The sequence below is a fragment of the Zychaea mexicana genome (assembly GCF_025766255.1).
Source record: "Zychaea mexicana strain RSA 1403 chromosome Unknown BDB00scaffold_38, whole genome shotgun sequence".
In the NCBI taxonomy this organism is placed as follows: domain Eukaryota; kingdom Fungi; phylum Mucoromycota; class Mucoromycetes; order Mucorales; family Lichtheimiaceae; genus Zychaea; species Zychaea mexicana.
The window spans coordinates 135,570-160,690 of NW_026516701.1; the positions used below are offsets into that span (position 1 = coordinate 135,570).

The window sequence follows — 25,121 nt, forward strand, 5'->3', positions numbered from 1 at the left end:
GAGGGTTGCTTGAATGTTGGTATAAATGATTTATCCGATGCGTAAAAGGGAGGTTTATGCGGAGCATTACGGAATAGGTAACATGTTGATGCACGCGTCATTATTACCAAACAGCTAATGAAAGGACACATTTCCTGCTGCAGCAGCTTTATCAATGACGGGAAATGCTGATAGTCGAGCGCAGTAAAGGAAACTTTACAAGATTATATTGTCTTTTGCACTACAGATGTACTTGGCGCAGACCATCGTTTTCGCTGTTATTTCTGCTGTACAACCTTGAACGGGACACCCTTTACAAGAGCCTATCGTGCTCGGCATTCCTGAAAAAGGCGCACTTCCGTCCCGTTATTGAAACAATGGGACGGAAGGAAGTCCCCGTTTGAGGCATGATGTGTACGCCACACGCGTAATATATTCTGCCCCACACTGCGCTTATAAAAGGTGGAGTTGCTGTAGGTGTCCGTTGGTAGGGTAATAACAACTCATTAGTTGCTGTTGCTATGCAACACACGGAATTATTATGCACAGGTGGGGAGAGGATTTAATTAAGGCACACATAGCAGCAGCGTTAAACGTCAATGGTTATTGAAGACAACCATGTGCCACTGAAGGCTGGCTTGCAGCAGTTATTGCACCGGCTGCATTGAGATATCAGCCAGTCAGCCCGTCAGGTCAATTCGAATCCAGTCACAGGAATTCAAAATTTGCTTTCCTCACTGTGTGTGTAAGGCTCTTTCTTTGACTCCACTCCCCTCTCATCAACTCTATATATATATATCAATTAACACAATGCTTCGCGCTGCTCTTACCGGTGTCGCTCCTCGTGCAACTGCTGTCCGCGCTGTTGCCCCCATTGCCCGATCGGCTGTTGTTGGTAATTGACCTTGCATGCATTTTCCACATTATTAGCAAAAAAAATTACTCCGTTGTCGTTGTTAGATAATAATATTATCTACACGCGGTTCTTTCCCTTTATTAATGACATATCATTGTATAATATAAACACAAAATGGTATTATATGTTTTAGGCAAACGTTTTTACTCTGCTGGTCACGAAGACGAAAGCTTTGAGTCGTTCACCGAGCGCTATGTCAAGTTCTTTGACGGTGTTGACGATTTGTTTGAACTCCAACGTGGCTTGAACAACGCCTTTGCTTATGATCTTGTCCCTGCACCTTCGGTTGTCGAATCAGCACTGAGAGCCTCGCGCCGCGTTGACGATTTTGCCACTTCCGTTCGCATCTTTGAAGGTATCAAGGAAAAGGTCGAGAGCGATAAGCAGTATCAGCAATATTTGGAAGAGTTGGCACCTATCAAGGAAGAGCTTGGTCTCTTGACCAAGGAGGAGCTGGGTCTCTAAACGTTACGTGTTTTTCTCTTACTTCTCTGTTTTTATATACACACATAAACTTTTGTTTGCTACATTCTCTTCAAAGAAGGTAAAAAGTGAACGAGAGGGGGGGGGGGTAAAGATAAGGGTGCAGATTTGTCTACAACGAGAAAAGACGAGAGGTCTGTTTTTAAATGTGAAGGTATTTATCCTTCTTTTATGTATGCTGTATATATTTTCCTGCGAGTCATCTGTTATCATCACACTTCCTTTGGGATCCCGGTCGCGTTCTCTGGAATCTTCATTATCGCACTTTAACAAAAAAAGATCGTCCGTCCGAGAACTAAATTCCTGGATGTGTACGTATGGTACATAGTCAAGTTGGTGTATTGTGTGGTACCTTGACGCAAAGTGTACATATTAACAAATCCTGGAAAGAAACGAGCCGTAGCAATCACCACATTCGTCATTCTTCTACCATTGATCAGCAACTTAGGAAAACTGTTACTGTGTCCGACTAAACGGATAAGTCTATGCCAAGCTTGATATTCATCCTCTTCTCTTTTTGGTCGTCAAACCGTCGAGTTGTTTAGTGTAACTTTTTATTTTATCTGCAAAAACCCGAAATCCGGTACACAACAGTGTTATTAAGTCTTACACTATGGAAGAAGGGAGTCTTGACAATTGTGGCGGTGCATCAGACACGTAATTTACTTGAGTAGCGCAATTCAGAACTTGACACTTTTCTGTCGCCTCCCTTAAACCAGACTAAGTTTCTATATATGCTCGGGAACCCTCGTTGCGACGACTGTATTTACGTAACGACAAAAACTTTTACTCACTCGTACATATTGTATGTAACGCCCAACGCTAAATCTTTACCTTCAAATTCCCGTCGAACACGAAAGAACATGGCAAAAGAAACGATGTAATTCACTCATATTAAATTACTGCTTTTCTGGTAAAACATATACATGAGTCAAATCAGTAGAAGATACAGCGGTCTGTTGTTGGGGGTAACGGTATGAAAAGGGGGTTTGATATGTAAACTGTGTATGTACTATGTACTACTACCCAAAGGAGGTAAAAGAAGGGATGTGGGGCAGCTGAAAGTTGCACAGAAGCTTAGGTCCGGATATGGTAAGAAAAAAGAAGTAGGGAACGACGCCAACGATAGTAGTGGGAACATGTTGGGAATGTTACAGTAAATACTTCAATAAGGACGAGGCTTTTTCAGTTCCCTAAAAATGCATGCATGTGCATAATATTTGAGCTATTAAGTTTTCATCACAGGTGTTCGATCTGGTACGTACTGTGGCTATTATATTAAAGCCCGGGTGATGAGGGCGTATTACGCGGTAAGCAAAAAAGAAGAGCATCAAGGAGAACGTATTTAGAGAACGATCGCCAAAGCATCTTATATTTTCTAAATCCTTCATGACGCACGACAGTAGACAAGCTTCGTTGTTTTGCCAACACGATACTGAGAATATCTATAAGAGGTTTAATAGACTTACGCATTGACTTCTCGTGTGAGAAGCTAGAAGGATGAGACGACGAAATAGACTGTGAGTGAAAATATAATAGCGAAAAAGTACTACTCAGGAAAGAAAATCATTTATACTTGAGCCACAGTTGTAACAGTAAGTTGGTTTTGGATGAGGCATGGTAGCGATGAATAGTGGGGATGTTGTAGTGTGATAGTATAAAGTCAGCTCTTGTCCTGTTGTGGACAAACAACGAATGAAGCTCGCATTAAGAATGTCTACACTTATATAGGAAACTCCATTGTGCGAGACTGCGAACCTTCTGATACTGTCACGTTTGCAGAGAGTGTGTGTATTTCTAGTCATCTAAGAAACCTTTTTTCTGTATTCTAAGTTTGGAACGTGCATGTTTATACAGTATAATACCATGTACTTTTCTTATATAGAGCATTCGCATATATCTCTGCGGAAGGAAGCAAGTTGTCTCATGGTGTACGTATATAGTTCCCAGTATCCGGTTTGTATCTGCCAGATCTGCAGGCAATGGTTGCTTCCCTCTCCGTCATGTACTACAACAACAACATATGAGCAGGCACGTATATATTTTTCGCGTACTTGTTTCTTCTTGCTGCGCCTTGATAATTTATGCAGCACCGCCCTTTCCCAAGGTGTATCATGATGCCGCCACTGACAACAGTTTGTATTTGGCTTAGCGTGTAATATCAAAGAAAAATCTGCCTGATTTCGGGTATGGATAGTTAGTTACAGGTTAGCACAGTTTTGGTAGCGAGGCGCAATTGGCTAAACATATTTCATTGTGTTTTTCATGCTTCCTCCTTTATATGTCACCAGCATACATGCGTCTTTCCTTGTACCATGTACACTGCTCCTATTTGTCTTACCAAATTCTAACATCGTTCTCAATAGCCGGATCTTGTAACGTGAAAAAGCAGGGACTGTGTTGGCTCTGCTGTTCTCCAATCGTTTTCGACAGCCGTATTCTTCCGATGTTATGATGGGATTTGGGTGCCGAATTTGACTCAATGCCGCCGAACAGGCTCGCTTCAAGCTCAGAACTTATGTGTTATAAGCTTTATCAGATGATTGACTGTCGTAATACACATTTTTCTCTTTATTATATATAACATTTATGCTTTCAAGACTAGGGCGCAGAGCCACGGAAACGTTGGTTAAATGGACCAATGCACTACCGCAGGGCACTCCGTTACTGATAAGCCAACGACAGCTATTGCTGCATAGCAACAGGAACGCCCCACACCAACGCTGTTATTCGTCGTCACCTGGCAACAAGCGTAAGAAGCCGGAGCAGGAAGAAGACAACAAACCATTCGAGATTCCTAAGGCATTTGACGAGTTTTTTGGCAATAACAAGAAAGGCACTGGTCAACAGCAGAACCAGCAGCAACAGCGACCAGGACGTTCAGGAGGACGACCCGAGCCGCCATCCCCACAACCCCCTAAAACCAATATTTTACTCGGGACGTTGGTAGGCACGTATGTGGTATACAAGATGACAGAACCAAGCGAAAACGGACGAGAATTGACTTGGCAGTCATTTCGGTCATCATTGCTGGACAGGGGGATGGTGGACAAACTTGTGGTTGTCAATCGGGACATGGTCAGAGTGTATCTAAGGCCTGAAGCTTTGTCGCTAGGCCTGAACCAAAACCAGACAATTTATTTCAGTATTGGCTCTGTGAACAGCTTTGAAAACGCACTTGAAGCAGCACAGGACGAACTAGGGATCCCGTCCAATGAGCGTATTCCAGTCACTTTCCGCGACGAAGTTAGTCTTGCCAACGCCTTGATCCATTTCGCACCGACGCTCCTGCTTATAGGCACATTCCTGTACCTGAGTCGGCGCACCGGAGCTGCAGGAGGCGGTGGAGGCGGTGGTGGCCAGGGTCTGTTTGGTATCGGCAAGAGCAAGGCAAAAATGTTTAACCAGGAATCTCAAGTGAAGGTCAAATTCAAGGATGTCGCGGGCGCGGACGAGGCCAAGGAGGAAATTATGGAGTTTGTCAAGTTTTTAAAGAATCCGGCAGCGTATGAGCGATTGGGCGCTACTATCCCCAAGGGCGCCATCTTGTCGGGCCCACCCGGTACCGGTAAAACTCTTTTGGCAAAGGCCACAGCAGGCGAGGCTGGTGTGCCCTTCTTGAGCGTATCCGGTTCCGAATTTGTGGAAATGTTTGTTGGTGTTGGTCCCTCACGCGTACGTGATCTGTTTGCCACAGCCAAGAAGAACGCGCCTTGTATTATCTTTGTGGACGAAATCGACGCGATTGGCAAAGCACGCGGCAAGGGTGGTCAACTGGGCGGGAACGATGAGCGCGAAAGCACGCTGAACCAGTTATTGGTAGAAATGGATGGATTTGACTCGAACGAGCACGTTGTTGTTTTGGCTGGTACCAATCGACCTGATGTGCTTGATCCAGCACTGATGCGACCTGGTCGTTTTGACAGACACATTGCGATAGACCGACCGGACATTGGTGGCCGCGCACAAATATTCAAGGTACATCTCAAACCAATCAAGACGAGCGAGGACATGGAGCAGCTGTCGCGTAAGCTGGCTGCATTAACTCCTGGGTTCTCAGGGGCGGATATACACAATGTGTGCAATGAAGCTGCGCTGATTGCCGCGCGTCACATGAAGGACGAAGTATCTGAAACCGACTTTGAACAAGCCATTGAGCGGGTGATTGCAGGATTGGAAAAGAAATCGCGCGTCTTATCAGCTGAGGAGAAAAAAACGGTCGCTTATCACGAGGCTGGACATGCAGTGGCGGGCTGGTACCTTAAGCATGCAGATCCTTTACTCAAGGTCTCCATCATTCCACGCGGTGTCGCTGCGCTTGGCTATGCACAGTATCTTCCAAAGGACCAATACCTGTATTCCGTCAAGCAGTTGCTAGATCGCATGTGCATGACGCTCGGTGGCCGTGTGTCAGAACAAATATTTTTCGAAAGCGTAACCACTGGCGCGCATGATGATCTGCAAAAGGTGACAAAGATGGCTTATGCACAAGTGACCACCTATGGCATGAATGAAAAGGTCGGACCCATGTCCTTCCATGATCCACAGGCCGAGCAACAATTTCAAAAGCCATTTTCGGAAGAGACGGCTACATTGATAGACGACGAGGTCCGTAATTTGGTTAACGGTGCATATGATCGTACAGTCAATCTGTTGACAGAACGCAAGGAGGAGGTGGAAAAGGTTGCCCAGTTGTTATTACACAAGGAAGTCATTAGTCGGGAAGATATGGAGAATTTACTGGGCAAACGGCCGTTTAATGAAGTAACGGTTTACGACGAATATGTGCGAAAAAAGGTAAATGTGTGGATTTATTGCCTCGAGAATGAACAATCACTAACTTACTACCTTGTATAGTCATCATCCCCACCACCATTTCCTGAGGATGCTTCACACTCTTCTTCTAATCCAGAATTGTGATTTTTATCGTTTTGATTCCCCTACCCCTTTATCTGTCACTAGAATAATTCAGCAAGGTATCATTGTAAATTGACCACCAATATGTATTATCATAAAAACCAGATATTGTCTGTATACTACATATTGATGCTTTCCTCTTGGATGTTGGATGTATATATGCATGCTTGAAATTTGCGTGCACAGATAATTCGGTGACTGCATACTCTTAGGTACATCCATGCTGGCTGCATACAGTAGTTTATATTAAAGTGCTGCTGCAGCACATGCGTATTGGATAGTCGTTGCGAATGAACGCAATTTCTTTGTCTTAAAAATCCATCCAACGCTTAGCCTAATTGTTAGATCGTAATACATCGGTGATATATGATATCATAAAAAAATGAAATTCACTACTACTGATAACATTTAAAGTGACAGATACAACATTGTTCATTTTTGATTGTGTGGTTGCTATAGGTACACTTATACGGCTCACTTTGACCTTTTCGAAAATTATTCCACGCTGGCTGCATTGATGAGATTTTGGAAACAATGCAGCTAGTAAAGGTATGTCTAGTAAACATGTCTATGAAAGGACTATGCGGCATAAAGCACGTACGTATTTCAAAAGTGCTATGTAATGATGTATTGCTGTTTTTTTCCAACATCATATCGTACTAATATATCCTTCACAAGTAGTGGATGTCATGTATATCATTAGAAACAACTTCCTCGTATTCATTTCAATGTTTATGGCGTCCCAACAAGTAATAGAAATAATGCGCTTTTTCGGTAAGGAAATGCATAGTGTTGAATTATGAATTTCAATTATAAGCTTGTTCCATAGCAACCCACCCATAATACCATATGCAGCCTGGTGTCACAGGATTCAAAATCAGCATGCATAGAGATGCTAAGAAAAACTCACGAGCGCAGTGACCACCATAACCACCACTTCTCTAGAAATGAACTCCTTCGATAACAACAACAGTATATTTATCTGTGGGCAATTTCAATGCTGTGGTACAAAGAGTCGCCAAATGGGCATCTACGTTGCCGGCATGCTGGTAAAAAAAGTCGTTCCTCACTTTCTCTAATTTTTCGTTTGAGTTACATTTAAAACTGGTTTAACCAACATTGAAAGTTTATTTTTGACAGTTTGCTTTGGGATGGTGGATGTTCATAGATGGCCTAAGCTTTTCTTCTACTTTACCGGATCGTAAAGCATATGCTGGTTTCGAGGATTGGGCGCCTGGCATCATAACTACTTTCGGCATGATTATGTAAGTAGCTATAAAAAACGACAGCTTAGTTATGTCATGTATGCGTATGTTGCTGTGTGGCTGACAAAATCGGGGAAACATAGAGTCTGCTTAATCGATAAAGAAGCTCTACGGGGTTCAACATTTGATGATGGCATTCCCTGGCGAGCCCGTTTCTTCCTTTTTGTGGTTTGTATAAGTGATAAAAGAAAAAGGGGCAGAACGAAAGAGAAAATAAGTGCATGGTCCTTTATTCGTTTAACCCAAGGCTTTTTATCTAGGGGTTTGCTCTGATGGCAGGCGGATTTGCTGGATCTGTGGTAAGAAATACAATAGTTCACATGGATAAGCAGATCACACAAAATTCCTAATGAAAATATATCGCCGCCGTTAGAGCGTACTTGTGGTAAAGTATGTAATGCACGATCTAGAGCTTATAGATTCCTACATTGGTATAGGCACCGTTGTTCAATGTGGGTTAATTATGCTCAGGTACGACTGACCTTTTTCTATATGAATACAACGTTTCTGGAATATCTACTGATCCGCGCAATGGATGTATAGCACGGCAGTTTTGTGGATCGCACAAGATGCGAATATGGATAATGAGCTCCGTATCTCTTAAGGCTATAAGAGTGAAGGTGTTAATGGTTCTTTATATATTTTATTTCCTTGTGGTCAATATTCTTTCTTTCACCAAGAATGTATATATGAATCGATTCCCCATCAATGAATTTTTATGACCAATAATGTGCATGAAATCTACTGTGTATTAGGCTCGCTAGTTCTTGTTCCTGTGGTGTAGTTAATATTAATTTGTAAGAGTGTATATCCACTATGCTTCATGGCTATATTGAGGAAAGCAATGGAACAAAACAACAGGATGTTTTACTTATATAGTTTAAAGCATACTAATAAATTAGATGGATCCTATGGAGTCCGGCGCATAATTTTACTTTGTGTTCCTCTTCTCTTACTGCTTTTATTTTGGTTGTATCAGCTGTATGATATCGTATGGACAAAGATTATAGTATCAAGGTGTACATGCTTTCCTCAAAAGCTAAAAACTACCTTGCTATAAATACTATATAGTGTCTTTTAGTGAACGGTGACTTGATCAATCCTAGTACGAATACGGGTGATGCGTTTCGAATAATAGGACCACGAGAGCGGCAGCATAATCTTTTCGGATTAGGTTTCAGGAAACAAAACTTGGTGCCATTTGTTAGTGTGGCCGCGAACGATATCTAAACGAACTGGATGGGATTGAGCTATCAAGTAACGCAACGCATAACGGATGCTTAAGAGTAGACGATGTGGCCTGGTCATTTGATGCTAAGACATATCATGCTGCTATTTATTATGTGTAAACAACATTGTGCTTATATTTATTTTCTGTGATTTCCTATAGTGTCATGTTGACCTTTTCGTTGTATCTTACGTGGACTACTCATCCTTGGATTTTGACGACAGAGTCTCTTTCGAAATTAAATCATGTACCGTTCAAAACTATGTTACAGCTGATCATCTAGCTTTTCTTGGGGCAAATAGCATTGATAATGTAGTACAACATGCAATGAATGATACTTTTACTGAGTGATTATAATAGAATACTTGTACAATAGGTTAATACGGAGAAAGGATAATGTTACAGGGATACAAAAAACAAATGGATAGGATAAAATTGAAAAAAAGGGAAGGGTTATTCGATCTAGGAATTACAAAAAGTTATTGCTTTCAATGCTATTTACATAATATGACACTGCTGGTCGTGTTGACTCATTCGCATCAATTGTTCTTCGGTATATTTGCGACCAGTCATGACTTGTACATCCTCCATGGCTTGTTCACGTTCTGCGTCTCGCTTCTTTTGTTTGATTTCTCTAGGGAAGTATTGCTTCAAAAAGTTCTGCATCGGCATGTCCAGATTGTTCGAGCTTGCAACAAAAACGGCATTCTTGTGCCGACACAGCGGGCAGTTTGCCATTTTCTTGCGCTGCGCTTTAAGCAAGCAGCGAACGCAGAATACATGCCCACACACGAGTCGAATTGGCCTCCATGCAACCATCATGCAGACCGGGCATACTACAAATATCGATTACAGTCAATACCTTTCAAAATTTCTTTCTCTTTGAACAACCCTTTCCTCAAAATCCTTACAATAATCATCCGGTTGTGGTATAATGGTTATCAGCCTGTTCAAAAGCGAGGCGCAAAGGATATCTGCCAACTTGACGTTGAAAAAATGACTATTTTGAATGACCATCGGAAAACTTGAGCTAGCACTAAAAAAATTGAAAATTTGTAAACTGTTAATCACACTGTACATGTCGTTTGGCTTCATGAGGGGAAGATCAATACTTACGTAAGACCACTTCGTTTGTCATGCTTCTTCAAAATCTTGGTAACAGCGGTCTGATTTAGTAATTGATAATGCTTCATGGTGATCAATTCGGTATTTAGCGCGATAAACTGCTCAAATGTATCCTTGGATGCCTTGCTCTTGAGTTGTGACAAGATATTTTGCGTTTTCAACTGCTCTGTGAACCATTCCATTTGATCTTTGGATTTCTGTACAGATCGTATGCTTCGATCTTTCTCTACTTTGCCTCTGAAAACCTGTGCGTCCATATAGAGATTGAAGATTGCACGCCATGCGTACATATCCGATATGTGACTTGGAGACGCCTAATAGCGGTAACTGATCAATATAGATATTCTAGTAAAATAATCATTCCTTGTTATACTAAAACGCTTACAGTTTTTGCCATCCTTCGCTCAAGTTCATTCACGTCATGCTCGAACTGTTGACTGTTTATATCTTGGAGAAGTGCTGCTTGATCCAATTCCTTCATCAGCGCAGTGAAAAATTCATCGTCGCGCTCGAGCTCAATGACTAAACTGCGCATTGCCTTCTTTGGTGTCAAAGAAGAGTAGTCGTTTTCATCGCGATCGTTGCTATCGTTCTCTCCTTTCTTTTCTTGATCCGGTGGTGATGATACGATTTCAAGCTCGCCGTCGGTTGTCAATTCTGTAATCCGATCCTTCGGTAAAGTGCTGTCCATCAATTCACGAAAGAGAAGTGCTGCATCGCTTCGCCGTCGCTGTTCGATGGAGGAGGAATCGGAATCGTCTGACTGGACGCTTTCGGCATCGCTAGTGGGATGCCCTCTGTCGGCTGTGAAGGAGGCAACAGGAGCCGTATCAGCATTTCGGATCAGGGTAAAAAAGTCGGTATCGTTTTCTGTACGCCTATAATGCAACTTCGGCTTCGTGTCGGATACAATGGAGTCCTGCGTCGAATTACTGGCGACTACGCGATTCAGCAATTCATCGATTCGGGATTGACCGGGATCATAAATGAACTGAATGCACGGGTGCACATTAGGCGGTTCGCCTAGCAACATAACAAAGGGAACAATATCTAATGAGTTACTACAAAAATATAAAGATTTACTTAAACAAACAATGCGAACCTGCAAAATAGTACCGAATCTTGGGGCCACTGTCGTCTTGAAGGTTGTTGTTCTTCAAGCATTCGCGCAAGAACGTTGCAGATAAACCACGTCGTTCGATCTCCAAGGCAACCTTGGCGATCAACTTTTTAAGCGCCTTATATCGGATCAGATACGGCCGCCATTCCGAAGGAATATCTTCCGCTTCGTTCTCTAACTGTTTGCCAAACTTCATGACCTTCCGACATTCGCCGCTTTTGCGTTGTGTAGTGGGTGCGTGGGTGCGTGAGAGAAGGGGTGTGTTGCTTTTGTGTTCGGTTTCGACGCTGAAATAAGAAAAGAAAAAAAAGCTGTCAATTGTAACACACAGCTAACCCCAGCTGAGAAGCGACGAAATGACCACACGTGCGACGAATCAGATTGAAGGAAATGTAACACACACACAATCGGATGGTCCGGACGTCGTGTTATTAAAACACAGACCGTAGAAATAGACATCGTCTTTAGCGAAATATATGATTGCAATACATCGAACGCGTGACGGAAGCACGTCATTCTGCTTTTCTCATTTTCCTCGAGCGCCATGATCAAAAGAAAGAAAGCATATGCTTCATCGGAGCACATTTCTGTCAAGAAACGGAGTTCCTACTGTTCGAGGTGCTGTCATGCACGAGTAACTTATTCATGCACCTCCATGCTTTATTAGGCGGCAGCACCGGCTCAAAATTCATCATAGCTTTAAAAATACTGTGCGCTATTGTTTATAGTATATATATTCAGTGCCCTGTTTCGGTTTATCTCTTATTAAGTATCGTCTATATACAGCAAAAAGCGCAACTAACTGCAGAAGACGAGCTTACACCCCTCTATACACACTAGAAATCAGAATGGTGTTTCGTCGCTACACTCGACAGAGCACATTAAAGGGTCAGATTTGCAAACAAGTGGCCCCTTGAAGTAGCTCGCTCAGGGGATAAACATGTATACAGGTTTTGGCATACAATTTTGCTTGATCAACCAAAATAAGGTTGTCGTACTAACAACAAAATTTTTGCAAAGCGAAACTGAATTTATTTATCTCTTAATCTATGTAGTATTTTTGGACTGTGGAAGGTGGTGATGTTGATATTGATGTCGGGCGCAAAGAGCGTAGCACAAATTGTCGTCAAGTCGCGATCAAATGAACAGTCGACCACTAGTAATTTCGACCCTGAAATCCAGATGGAAGTGTTGACGTTAGGCAGCGGGAAAACAAGTATGGACACTGAGCTAAAGTTGCAAGAAGTGCACTACCAAAAACGTTATTCTTATTGAGTGTTAATCACTTTACCTCACAAACCTACTGTAGGCAGGCAGGGAAGGGCTTTAAACAGAGGGTCGTGTCGACAGTAGTAGTATAGAAACTGCATATCTCAAAAGCACAGTCAATTACATTTACAGTACTGTTGTACAGAAAATATTCCAAGTTTGATTGCGAAAGCATGTTGGCAACGCCGCCATCATACCGTCTTCCCATCATGAAAGCAAACTTGACAGTTGTAAAGACAGATGCAGCATCTTTGATTTGCTGATCATCAACTGCAAAAGTAGGCATGCTGTAATATTACAATGAAATTGATTTTGTTTCATGTGATATTATGCTGACGTGATAATTGGTGTATCATATAATTAACGCTCATATTTGAATTTGTGTGAAGTCCTCAACGCGTACTAATAAGCAATTGATCTGGATACGACTTTGAGTTGATTTTCAGCTATCATCCTCCGTGATTGGGACGTAAGTCGGCCTCATTAAGCTCTTGTTTTACAGTATCTTCCTTTTGGCTTTTAAAATTAGTTGAAATGTGCTACAAAACCGAAAAGATTATACCTGTTCATAACGTACTTTCTCCCTTCGTAACATCGATTTCCAGCATACATACTAGATAAGCTACGATGAGCTTAATTTATACAGCCTCTTCTATTGTAATTATATTATGCAAAATTTAGATAGTTAATATTCTTTTCGTGGTTAGGGCAAGCGGTTCTTGTGGACGAGTGATCCAAAGATTACAAGCCCAATCATGATGTGGTTTATGTAAATACTTTAGACCAAATATTAAACTATTGAGAAGTCAACAATATCTCGAGCCCGACCAAGCGAAGTTAAGTAAAGAGATGCACTTGATATCAGATCGCTTCCGAAGACTTGTATCGTGTACCCGGTTGGATTTGGCATTTTAGCATTTAAGACAGTATATACACTCTAACATATTAGTACAAAGAGCTCGAAGACATACGTCCTGGCTCAGCCGTCAAATAAGTACTTTGCCAAGTAAGTGATGAAATGGGCATTATACCGATATACTACCATCAATATTCAATCAACTCAAGGTGACTCATAGATACAACTCTTGGTTGCGCTGATTAGCTCATGGAATCATGAAATATGCAGCGGATTAGTTTGAGTTGATAAATTTATTTTTATAGGCTTCTTCGCAGAAAAAAAGCAGCAAGGTTCAACAGATCATCAAAGGTCTGGATTGGGGATGTGGTCGGCTTTAGCGTCCCATCAAGATGGTTGAATTGGAGCAAATATATTCTTACTCGCACGGGCACAACAATTACAACGCACAATGATAGACAAATGCATATTATATCAATTAACCGAGAAGCTATATGACTTACATCATGAGAAGTTTGTATGTAAATAATATAAAATTTAGTTCGAGACTTGTATGGTGCATGTAGTATTAAATAGACAAGACATTTAAGGTCACAACTGCAGATTCTGATATCGTACCTTTCAATATTCTGCTCGCTACTATAAAAGTCATATCAATTGCTACGATATATCAAGCGTCAAAACATTGCAACCATCCAAAAACTTTTGTTCTATTTGAAGCTACATGCACCAAATATCGATTTTAAAGATACCATTAACAAAATGATGACGCACATGATCATCGTTGTTTACATACAAAGACTACAATGACCCTGCAACAGTAGGTTCTGTCATATTTTAACTGTTTATTGGTATAAGTTACATATTGCGACTCATTCATGCATCTCTATTACTACACTTATTATTATACTTGTATCATTAAGATAGGGCCATATTGAAAGAAATCCGTAACACATGTTGCCCTCATTCTGGCAAAGAAGATGACATATAATTGCATAATATACAAAGTCAATATCAAATTGATTTGTTGCGTACTGTATGGGTACAGTACTTGCAGGAGGTACGAGCACTGAAGTGAAAGATATATACAGTATTTGGGATTTGTGAAGAGCTGGATGAGCAAGCGTAAGCTGAAATGTTTAAATACATAATATATCTTGTACGGCACTTATATAAAGCACAATTGTCGATCACTATGCAAATTATATACACCCAAGTACACCTGGTCAAGTTAGGGCTTCATTTGATACTCATGAAATGTGATATGTACAAACTGCAAACCGATGTTTTAAATTGGATGGCTATGGTGCGTTCGCCTTGTAACCGTCAAAGCTATATTTTGTTTCAATTTGATTCTTAAGCACTAACCTTATAAGGTAGTTCGTGATTTTATTGAAAAACACTGTGTTTAGCTGGATACAGATATTTAACGAATACAAAAGTTTCAGAAGTGTTTGAACTTCAAAGAACAATGATAGGTATATATGGTTAAACACAAAGATGTATAGGAATAGCAATAAAAAAACGGCGTATACCCTGAAACTGGGCGCACGCGTCCTTCTTCGGGTGGCCTTCTGCTTTCGTCTTAATGGCGGCATCTTTTAAATGAAAGGTATCATAAAAGAAAAGATGTGTAGGACGTAGGCGATAGGCGAGTATATATACGTATAGGAGTTGTTTACTCATTCTTGTTTCAGGTACGTGAGTTGTTTCAAATTTCTGCCGGCCCAGCTAAATTGGCAACTTTTGGCTTCCCATAATTTTTCTTTTACATGCATGATTATTTTTTTTATTCTTCAATAACGAAAGCAAACGAGTTAAAAAAGGTATTTTGAAGCACGTTGGACTGTGTAATTGCTTTTTGGGGACGTTATAGGAGAGTAAAGCTGAGGTAAAAAATTGACGGTTATAAGGCGAACGCACCATAGAATATATTGGACGCGTCATTGACGAAGACCGGAATTTATATATTTGATAGTCGTGGATAAAGTAGTTACAGTACGCCAAATAATCGAATTATCCAATACAAAATACGGCAAATGATGCACTATTCTAAGAAGAGGAATGCTCTGCATAGCGTTTGCATTGTACTTGAGCCCTCGTGCGCGATCTAAGCTCCAATGCTGTAACCTGCTCACCATATACGCATCCTGAATCAAGGCCGAACGTATGCATCTTTAGCTGTAACCCGAGTTTAGAATCATGTCCGTAGTAAACATCTGTGTATGGTGGTTCGACAGCCGAGCCTTTGCTTCTTGATACCGATTCCATTCATCTGCCCAATTCACCGGGGTTCGCTCACGAGTGGGCGTTCTATCTGCTTGGATAGATCGCATGTTCATAACAAGGTAAGGTACTTGGCTCTCAAATGAGTTTCTGGGATCTACCCCGCCATGCACAAATAGACTATTGAGTGCAGGGATACCCAGGATCAGCGGACAGGAGTTGAGAAATTGGTAATCTTCAGCTGTCATATTACTAAAGGTGATAAGACGAGTTTTATAAAAATTATTCAAAATGATAATAGTGGATTAGCACATACAAGAATAATCACTTACCGAACGATACGAATATGCTCGTGAGAAAGGGTAATTGGATCTTTTGCTGGGTCTTCTGGAATTGTATTGTTGCTTTGGATCGAAGCAGAAATGTTGTTTTTCTCGTAGATACGCCATGATGCGAAGTGTCACATCGTCATGATTGCCTCGAACACACCAAGCTTTGAGCTCTTTTGCTCGTAGGATGACTCCCACACTGTCAGGCCCTTTGTTCATAAGGTCACCCAGTAGGATAATCCGATCACCTTGGTCGTGGTTATAGGCGATCTTAGATATAAGTTCATTGAACTCGTCGATACAACCATGGACATCACCAATCGCGAACAGTCGCCTTACACCGGCAAGAAACGGATTATTGTTGATGGTGATCATGGGTATAAGATGGTCATACGGAGAGAGATTACTGGTATCACCAATATTGCTAATGGTGACATCCATGCCACTAGTATCCATACTGTCTTTTGGCAAGGGGGTTTCAACTCTTTTACTTTCTGGATCTGTGATGGCTGCAGCGATAGGAATACTCATCAGCATCGCAAGAGTAAATACTATACTTGTCCATAAGAAATGACATGTTATTTGAAGAGTATTCATATTGTCTCGAAAAATAAATAAAAGAAAAAAGAGGGCTTCAAAAATCGCTCACTGTGTTTACAAAAAAAGCACTTTATCCTTCTCTGCTTTTAAATAAGAGTTAAAGGTTGACCTTCTTCTCACCTGCACATCGGAATGAAGGGTTGATCCGTTGGCGTATCTTGCCTGAACTCAAATTCATGATCTGCAACGTGCTGCGTGTTACTAGTAGAAAAAGATGATCGGGCCAGTGTTGCAAGAGCACATGACCTCAACAGACAGAAATACTACACATCAAGCCGAGATTTAGCCGCTTAAGATCGACCAAGAGGTTGTCACTTTGTCTTGCTTTTAGCAAGTATTCTCCGATTGTGGGTGACTCAATCCTAGATACTGGAACTTTTCCTCCAATGCAAGATTTTGGCGTCGGGATGCGGGACCCGGGAACTATCAGGCGAGTTGCCTCATTTAATGAGTATGCAATCTCTTCATATAATCTATGTATTAAGCCATCCGTATGCACCGAAAATTTAGCAGTGAGATACTGCGGCTAACAAGAATGTGCAGGCGGTTTACATCGTATCGCTTTGCTATAAGTCTACACTACACATTATTATTCCATCGGGTGATGGAAATTGACAAGGGTCTGTTTGCTTGTAAACTTTTTGTTCTCTTCTAGATCTTTCGAGTTCCATATATCATAGACACTTGCTTTTCTGGAAAACTTTCATTCAGGAAGGTACAGTAAGAAAACCTGTCTGACTATATGTCCGACGCGTGTTCGTAAATAAAATTGAAGACTTGTTGAGTATCGCAACAAATTGGCGTGTATCTATACAGCAGTACACTCATCTTAACAGTTTACTATTTCCCAGTATGTATTTATCGCATATTACATCAAGGCTAGTTAAGTATGAAATGCTTATTCTTTACAACAAATAATAACCTAATGCTGACGAAATATATCTGAATATTTAATATGTACGTAATATGAGCGATTGGTTAGATTTATACTTCTTTCTCATAACCCATGTTTTCGGTGTCTGTTCTTAGGCAAGGGAGAAGTAGTAATGTTAACTCAACATTACTTCATCTCAATAATGTTCATAAATATATAACCGTCAAAAATTCCTTGTTACAACATTTTTCTACTTCAACACAATCATACGCTAAAAAAATGGCACAGAACGTTTCGCAAGTTTCCGATCCCCCGAAGCAAGGACCTCAGTCGCAACCTGGGTTGCAGACCGAGATGACCCCACATCCTATCAACTATGATATGGTGGGCGGCGAAGGACACTTGGAACCATACAAGGCTGGTGGAAAATTGCAGGGTAAAAAAGCGTTGATCACAGGTATGAAAAATGTACAGCCGATTTTGCGGTCTGGGCGACATGCAATACACGAAACTCTTTTCACACATCAAAAAAACACATATTTCAACAGGTGGCGATTCTGGCATTGGTCGCTCGGTTGCCTTCTTATATGCCAAAGAAGGCGCTGATGGCATTACCATTTTTTATCATCCTCGTGAAGAAAAGGACGCAGCAGACACGAAGAAGGACGTGGAGGGCAGCAACGCAAAGTGCAAGGTGCTCACAGTATCTCTGGATGTTGGTGAGGTTGAGCTGGTCAAAAAGGGTATCCAGCAGCACGTCGACAAGTTTGGGCAGATTGATATCCTTGTGAACAATGCTGCCGAACAGCATGTCGTCCCATCTATTGAAGATCTGCCTGAGGAGCAGATTGAGCGAACCTTTAAAACTAACAGTAAGTTTAGTTGTCGAAGCTTGATACAAAAATGATACCATCAACGGGTCATTATGTCGTCATAGCTATTTGCATTGAATGTCACTTACCATTATTTATGATTATACAGTTTTCGGCCAATTTTATGTAACCAAATATGCACTTCCACATATGAAGCCTGGTTCTGCAATCATTAACACAACGTCCGTAACGGCATATCGTGGATCTGCCACACTGTTGGATTACTCTTCAACCAAAGGTGCAATTTTGGCTTTTACTCGCTCACTATCACAGCAGCTTGTATCCAAGCAAATTCGAGTCAATGGTGTCGCACCTGGCCCTATCTGGACACCGCTGATTCCCGCCTCGTTCCCACCTGAGAAGATTGAAACATTCGGCAAACAAGTGCCTATGGAGCGTGCGGGACAACCAAGTGAAGTGGCTACAGCATATGTCTTTTTAGCATCGCCCGATTCTAGCTACTATACTGGGCAAGTCTTCCACCGTAAGTAAAGCTTCTTCCCTTCGTTTATAGCTCTACTAATCATCTTCCATATATTTATACATCTACTAATCATCGTAAAATATATACATAGCCAATGGCGGTTCCGTTCTCAACACATAGATTTTTTTAGCAAATTTTGCGTGTACATGTCAAATAGTTCAATAAAATTGCCTGCCAGTAGTACACAAATGTTAACTTTCGCTCTTATATCTGTATCATGAATGTCAGTTGTGCTTCACTATCAGTCACAAATAAATACATTTAAAACAAGTTTTGACAGAACCCAGAAACAATGTAATGCCCTCAATCTCGTATTGATTGGTACATGCGAATATGGCACATTACAGTAGCGCTTACACAACAGACACTTCTTCGAACTTCTGAAGTAAAATTTACGAATCTAAGAATCGAATTATAAGCGATACAATGTAATTATTTATTGCGAGCTGAACACACAGAAACATATGGAAAGCTACTTGCTACTCTTCGCTTCTGGCATCTCTTTTAGGACAGGAATCTCTTTTGTGGCGCAATAAAGCATCTTGCCTAAGACACTTGAACTTCTTTTGGCATTTACATATTTCAAAGTTCTCTTTTTCACAGTGTCATGCTTTGGGATATGGCGAATAAGCAAATCATGCTAACGCGTATATGGGGTGCGAGGTAGGTGGCTAAAGAAGTCGAATACGGACGTTTCTTCTTCATCATCTATGTATAGTAAAAAGGAAAGTCATTCAGTTACCCGTAATAAAGAATTATGATCCTCCACTATGCCAGATGTTATCCGAACCATTATACAATTTCTTAAAGAAGTCGAATCCGGCGGTTTTTCGATCCATCATCTATGTATATTGAAAAAGAAAGTTATATCAGCTACTCGTGATGCCCCGCTGTCTGCCAATTCCGAGTTGGTAATCCCCCCACCCATTTTCTATTGGAATTTCAAAGTCAGCCACCACAGACATTGTGCTGGGAGCAGAGGGGCATTTGAGACGAGAGGATTTTACCCAAGTGTCTGTGTTCCTTTAAAAACGTTTGCAACAAAGAAACCGTTTTCAGTTGCAGATCCTCATGAAAATGCCAGCATGTTGATCTAAATCAAAAGGTAACGATTTTAAATGGAGGGGCGAAAATGTTGGAAAAGTGCTTTTTTTCTATTTAATTCTGTATAACGCGGTAATAGCAACAAACACGACGGTTACTTTCTTAATGATTTATAGAACGTATTCATTGTTGCGACACACTCATTTTCAAGGGATTAATCGAAGCAGCATTGTTGGCATTGGCACACAACCCATTTTACTCGAACGATTTGCTAGATTGACTTGCTACGAATTGCAAAAGTTTTCCTCCTTGCTTTTATAGAACGCGGTAAAGCAACTACCACACGCTTGCTCTTGTTTGTGTTTCAAAAAGCACATTGTGGGCGCATTTCTGGCTGCGACATCGTTGCTGGATCATTTGAACTCAATTAATTACAGAAATCAAGACTCATTAGTTGATGGAAAAGGAAGAGGTCAGGGTGAGGGTCTTTTTCGTTCGTTAATTCTTTGTAGAGTGCAGCAAGAATATTTAACACTGTTCTTGCCTGCTCTCAACTCGTCCTTACCGCCCACCCATTGTATTAAGTATCCACAAGTACTGCTGACACTTGTCTTATGGATGGAAAACTAACAAGCTATGCAAGGGAACAAAATATGTGGTATATGAAGTTAGCACGTATTTTTGCTTTTTCAATTCTTTACGTTCTGCACCGCGTTTATGTTATACCCTACACCACACGTCACAAACACGATTCGTTATACATACACGATCCATAGATTGTACAGCACATACACATACGCACATACACATACGCACATACACATACGATTAGTTAGCCCTTTTGCACCAATACGAAACGATATTGTAGCCAGCGAACCAAAAGGATGGGATGCTATTGTGGGATGGACGTTAATACATCATTGGATAGAAGCTAAGTAAACTTCTAGTTTCTTACACAATGACCAACCGTACCTTATGGATCGGCCATCACAGCATCCAGCCTTTGTGTCTTTACCTTGCAACAATAATCCACACAAATACGATATCAATGTAGCAACTATGATCGGATCCGTTTGTTTAGGCCTTTATCCGTCACCAGTGTAAGTGGATTGTATATGATGTTAGTCAGCAGTTGGGTCAAATAGGAAGAGTATTGGGAGATCGAGCAATCGTGGATGCACCGTGTATGGATATCCAGTTTTCGCTGATGAACTATGTGTATAAAAACACAGGTTACCATCAGTGACTAAGAGTAATAGCAATCAATAGTAATAAGAATTATGATGCACCCCCCTCCCCCGACCGTATATTGAAAATGTTATCCAAACCACTATATGTCACTTTGAGGACGTAATCGCCGGCTGATTACGTCATCGTCACCTATATACATTAAAGAAAAGAAGTTCATATCGAGTATCAATAGTAATAATGTTGCTGGGTATGCTTCACTCATAAAAAATCCATCACGATCCCCACGTTTCATAAAAGAGAATGTCAAACCGTTATAAATTGCGCTGATGAAACTGTGAGCGGTCATTGCTTGATCGTGAACTATATAGAGAAGAAGGTCATATCGAATATCAATAGTAATACTGTTGCTGGGTACGCTTCACTTATAATAATCATCTTTCATAAAAGAGAATGTCAAACCGTTATAAATTGCGCTGATGAAACTGTGAGCGGTCATTGCTTGATCGTGAACTATATAGAGAAGAAGGTCATATTTGAATATCAATAGTATTGCTGGGTAGGCTTCACTTATAATAATCATCTTTCATAAAAGAGAATGTCAAACCGTTATAAATTGCGCTGATGAAATTGGCAGCGGCCGTATCTTCATTGTCAACTATAAATAAAAGGTCATATCAAGTACCAATAATAATATTGTTGCTACCCCCTCCCCCTCACGTATGCCTTTAAGAATGTTATCCAAACCACTATATATCACCTTGAAGGACGTGTCTCGGCTTTTTCGTGATCGCCTACTATGGATATTAAAGAAAAGAGAATCGTAACAATCAATGGCAATAACAATTATATTTCTCCCCTCACGTATGCCTTTAAGAATGTTATCCAAACCAATATATATCACCTTGAAGGACTGGTCTCGGCTGTTTCGTGATCGCCAACTATGGTTATTAAAGAAAAGAGAATCGTAGCAATCAATGGCAATAAGAATTGTCGTGCAATACAACATCAAAACAAATGAGAACCCTCTGGTGTAACCCTAGTCGCGAAAGCCATTGTGTCTTGTATGTGCGCTTAGCATAGAGCTCTATGGTATTTTAAACAGAGAGCCGTATGAGAAGTTAGCATAGAGCCCAAAGTCTACAACGCAGCATGTTGTGTGTTTGGAAAGTGGCTGTACAACCGTCAAAACAGCCAAGAACTGATCAACTATGTATATAAAAAAACAGAAAGTTATATGAATTAGTAGTAATAAAGATCATGGTGACGGGCTTCTGTCAAAAGCTTGCTTCCCACGCTTTCAGGCTGTACCCTTCTCTTCCTTCTGCCATTCACCAACCGCAATGACTTGAGACTTCTGTTGTCGTTTGCAATGCTAGATTCAGTAATGTTAACTTTGACATTGTTCGTTATAAAAACTACTTTATATATGTGCAGCAAAGAAAGAATAATACTCACACGGCAACAAGAGCACCTTTTTTCGAGTGACGGACCCGCTTTATACACAAAGAGAGGGCATAAAGAGCTTGCTACCCTTCAGGTCGTACCTGTCCATTCATTCCACCATTCACCATCCGCAATTGTTTGAGATTTGTGTTTCCCTAAAGTGTACAATTCCGATTGCAATAAAGTTAACTTTGACATTGCCTTTGACATTGTTCGTTGTAAAAAATACTTTATATGTGCAACAAAGATAAAATAATATACACTTTCGCTGACACCGCGACTCGATCAGCTGCAAAGATTGTTGTACACAATGCGCGAATTGCGTACTGCCACCCACGTTGAGTGTCTGTAAGAGCACCTTTTTTCCAGTTACAGAACCGCTTTATACAAAACCACAGGCGATCAAAATATACTGCGCACAATCTTTCATGCCGCAAAGTTTATGTCACACAGAAATCGCCAGCTGGTGTCAAAGAAAAGCTGTTGATAAACTGCAGCAGAGAACCGGTTGTTTGTCACACAGCACACGAGAATAAAAATGACGCGTGATACCGGTCTTCCTGGGGATAAGCTTTTTCTTTTTACACTTCTTATTGGATCGCGTTCCTGACACTATCGGCTTTTACGCGCAATTGCCTCCTTTCCACCTACCACTTCCAGATTTATTTTTTGTCTTTGTTGATAATATAATTTGTTACAAGGTGGCGGTCTTGATACCTTTAACAGCCGCCTTTTTCTTTGTAAACAATGGTAGTTTATAAGAACCATAATCGCCGTCGCCGGCTACAAGTTTCTTTAGGTGCTAGGAGTTACGTAAACCTATGCATGAATGTCGTCGGCGCATATCGGATTATGGCCGTTCATTGTACAAGTGTCTCTTGTCTAGTTTACCAACTATAAATTGCGCACATTCTTTCACATCAATGGTTTAGTGATAGTAATACGGTGTAATTATTATCAGAGGCTTCGGTGGACTTATTATCAACATGTCTGATAATCATCGAAACTTATATGAAGCCTTTCCGCATATGGCACGACCTACAGTACAGTGGCTCCAGTGCCAAAGTTCGTAAATCTAAAAGCAAAATTCGCTTTGTTCTCCACCCAATTTTCGTATTTGTAATTTCCAATGTTCATTTATGTGCTGGTTCAAAGTTCGTTTTTGCAGTTTCCAAAGTTCGCTTTTGCACTACTCCAATTTTTGTTTTTTTTTTCGTTTTTCAGCCTTTTTTTAATTAATCACACAAATGAACACTCATTTCTTTTATGAAGATGGCCAAGGCAACATAATTGATGAGCAAGGAAATGAAGCAATGGACATTGAGGAAGAGATCGATCCTTATAACCTTGCAACTTTGATGACCTTGGCACAATACCGATCTTTTCAGGAACAATTCCACACCGAGCCTAGGGAAGATCTTGATGCACGAATGGAGGAGGCATCACAAGAATTGGCAACAGAAACAGCGAAAGGTAGAAAATATAATGTTTATACCGACAAACATAAAGCTGTTTTTTGGTATTTCAATAGAATCAAACTCTGGAAAGCTGCGCCTTCTGCCCGAAAAGCACAAGTTGAAATTCGTACTGCTCAGAAGTGGGCGAAACGTCTCAAAGAAGATCCTGATTGGAATATTTATGAAAAACAGGCTAATAAGGCTAATCGAAAACAATCACAGCTTCAGCACGAACACAAGCAGCATCTCATTGAATTTTTTGATGAATATCCCCAAGCAACAAGATAAGACGCGGTGGATAGTTTAACAGAAGCATTTGAGAGTTTCAGTTTAAAGACGACATCTGTTGGTAATTTCATCCTTTACGAGTGCAATATGACAGTGAAGAGAGCGACCCTGCATCCTTTAGCAAGAAATAGTCCTGATAACCTTAACAAGCGATATGATTGGGTAAAGAAATGGAGCGAAACGGATATGAACTATCTACAAAATTGTGTTTTTGTTGATGAATCAGGCTTCAACATCAACATGAGAAGTCCTAGTGCTCGCTCATTACGTGGCACACCAGCAATTGTTGAAACACCAACCACACGCGCTGTATCCCATACCATTCTAGGTGCCATAACTGCAAATGACGTCCTAGCAATTGAAATCAGAGAGCCGATGAAATCAAAAAAATTGAAGGTCCATGGCGGTAAGAAGAGAAAACAGCCTTCAGTAAAAAAGACGCCCAGAGGATCTGTTACCGGCCACTATATGAAGTTCATTTCTAAAATATTGGATGAAATGGACAAGTTTCCTGAAATGAACAATTATTATATTGTGATGGACAACGCACCAATTCATACTTCAAATGATATAACAACACGGATTGAAACAAGAGGCTATACGGCTGTATATCTCCCTCCATATTCTCCAGAGCTTAACCCTATCGAAAACTTCTGGTCAATCCTTAAACGCGCTGTTAAACGTAGTCATTTTGAAGAAACAGAGGATTTGAAGACTAGAATTGCAGATGGTAGTGAAAGTATTAGTAGGAAGTCTTTGTATAATATCACTCAACACTCTATCAATAATTTTTCGAAGTGCCTTCAAAAAGAATCCTTTTAAAATAAACTTTTTATTACACCCATTTTAAAAGCTGTCTCAGATAGTATACAATTATTTTCAATTCATATACACTTAATATAAAACTATACGTTTATTCATATCATGTTGTCTTATTAAAGATAAACAGTATTGAAAAATACAAGATTCTTTCAAACGAACTTTGGAAACTACAAAAACGAACTTTCAACTAGCACAAAAACGAACATTGGAAATTACAAATACGAACTTTGGCACTGGAGCCACTGTACTCCGATAAATATGGCAAAGCAAAAACTCTCAACCCTCGTGGCTCCAGCATAGTGGACCTCTTTTTTGGCACAATCACGCTAAACA

General features: G+C 40.7%; 6 protein-coding genes across 6 annotated transcripts; 4 read left to right on the forward strand and 2 right to left on the reverse strand.

The window, feature by feature from the left end:
• Nucleotides 1–1,009: 1,009 nt before the first annotated feature.
• Nucleotides 1,010–6,235, forward strand: BDB00DRAFT_763919 (peptidase family M41-domain-containing protein; the record flags this gene model as incomplete). The annotated part of the gene is made up of 3 exons (XM_053119430.1): nucleotides 1,010–1,352; nucleotides 3,264–3,307; nucleotides 4,145–6,235. 3 exons carry the CDS (start codon nucleotides 1,010–1,012, stop codon nucleotides 6,233–6,235), a joined length of 2,478 nt encoding a protein of 825 aa, XP_052979510.1.
• A 983-nt stretch (nucleotides 6,236–7,218) lies between these two features.
• Nucleotides 7,219–8,459, forward strand: BDB00DRAFT_824104 (uncharacterized protein). The gene is made up of 6 exons (XM_053123582.1): nucleotides 7,219–7,344; nucleotides 7,436–7,560; nucleotides 7,644–7,728; nucleotides 7,821–7,859; nucleotides 7,934–8,031; nucleotides 8,104–8,459. Exons 1-6 carry the CDS (start codon nucleotides 7,243–7,245, stop codon nucleotides 8,162–8,164), a joined length of 510 nt encoding a protein of 169 aa, XP_052979511.1. The 5' UTR covers nucleotides 7,219–7,242; the 3' UTR covers nucleotides 8,165–8,459.
• Nucleotides 8,460–8,968: 509 nt separating this feature from the next.
• On the reverse strand, nucleotides 8,969–11,344 carry BDB00DRAFT_824107 (SPX domain-containing protein). The gene is made up of 5 exons (XM_053123583.1): nucleotides 11,016–11,344; nucleotides 10,299–10,936; nucleotides 9,905–10,227; nucleotides 9,700–9,824; nucleotides 8,969–9,624 (listed from the first exon to the last, which is right to left on the reverse strand). Exons 1-5 carry the CDS (start codon nucleotides 11,227–11,229, stop codon nucleotides 9,287–9,289), a joined length of 1,638 nt encoding a protein of 545 aa, XP_052979512.1. The 5' UTR covers nucleotides 11,230–11,344; the 3' UTR covers nucleotides 8,969–9,286.
• A 3,991-nt stretch (nucleotides 11,345–15,335) lies between these two features.
• On the reverse strand, nucleotides 15,336–16,250 carry BDB00DRAFT_872551 (Metallo-dependent phosphatase-like protein; the record flags this gene model as incomplete). Its single annotated transcript, XM_053126973.1, has 3 exons — nucleotides 15,336–15,636; nucleotides 15,717–15,788; nucleotides 15,874–16,250. 3 exons carry the CDS (start codon nucleotides 16,248–16,250, stop codon nucleotides 15,336–15,338), a joined length of 750 nt encoding a protein of 249 aa, XP_052979513.1.
• Nucleotides 16,251–17,466: 1,216 nt separating this feature from the next.
• BDB00DRAFT_883186 (short-chain dehydrogenase/reductase SDR) lies at nucleotides 17,467–18,663 on the forward strand (the record flags this gene model as incomplete). Its single annotated transcript, XM_053128213.1, has 4 exons — nucleotides 17,467–17,644; nucleotides 17,736–18,059; nucleotides 18,169–18,543; nucleotides 18,635–18,663. The coding sequence occupies 4 exons, from the start codon at nucleotides 17,467–17,469 to the stop codon at nucleotides 18,661–18,663; spliced, it is 906 nt and encodes a 301-aa protein (XP_052979514.1).
• A 4,745-nt stretch (nucleotides 18,664–23,408) lies between these two features.
• Nucleotides 23,409–24,083, forward strand: BDB00DRAFT_907518 (uncharacterized protein). Its single transcript, XM_053128617.1, has one exon. It carries the CDS (start codon nucleotides 23,469–23,471, stop codon nucleotides 23,964–23,966), a length of 498 nt encoding a protein of 165 aa, XP_052979515.1. The 5' UTR covers nucleotides 23,409–23,468; the 3' UTR covers nucleotides 23,967–24,083.
• The last annotated feature ends 1,038 nt before the right edge of the window (nucleotides 24,084–25,121 follow it).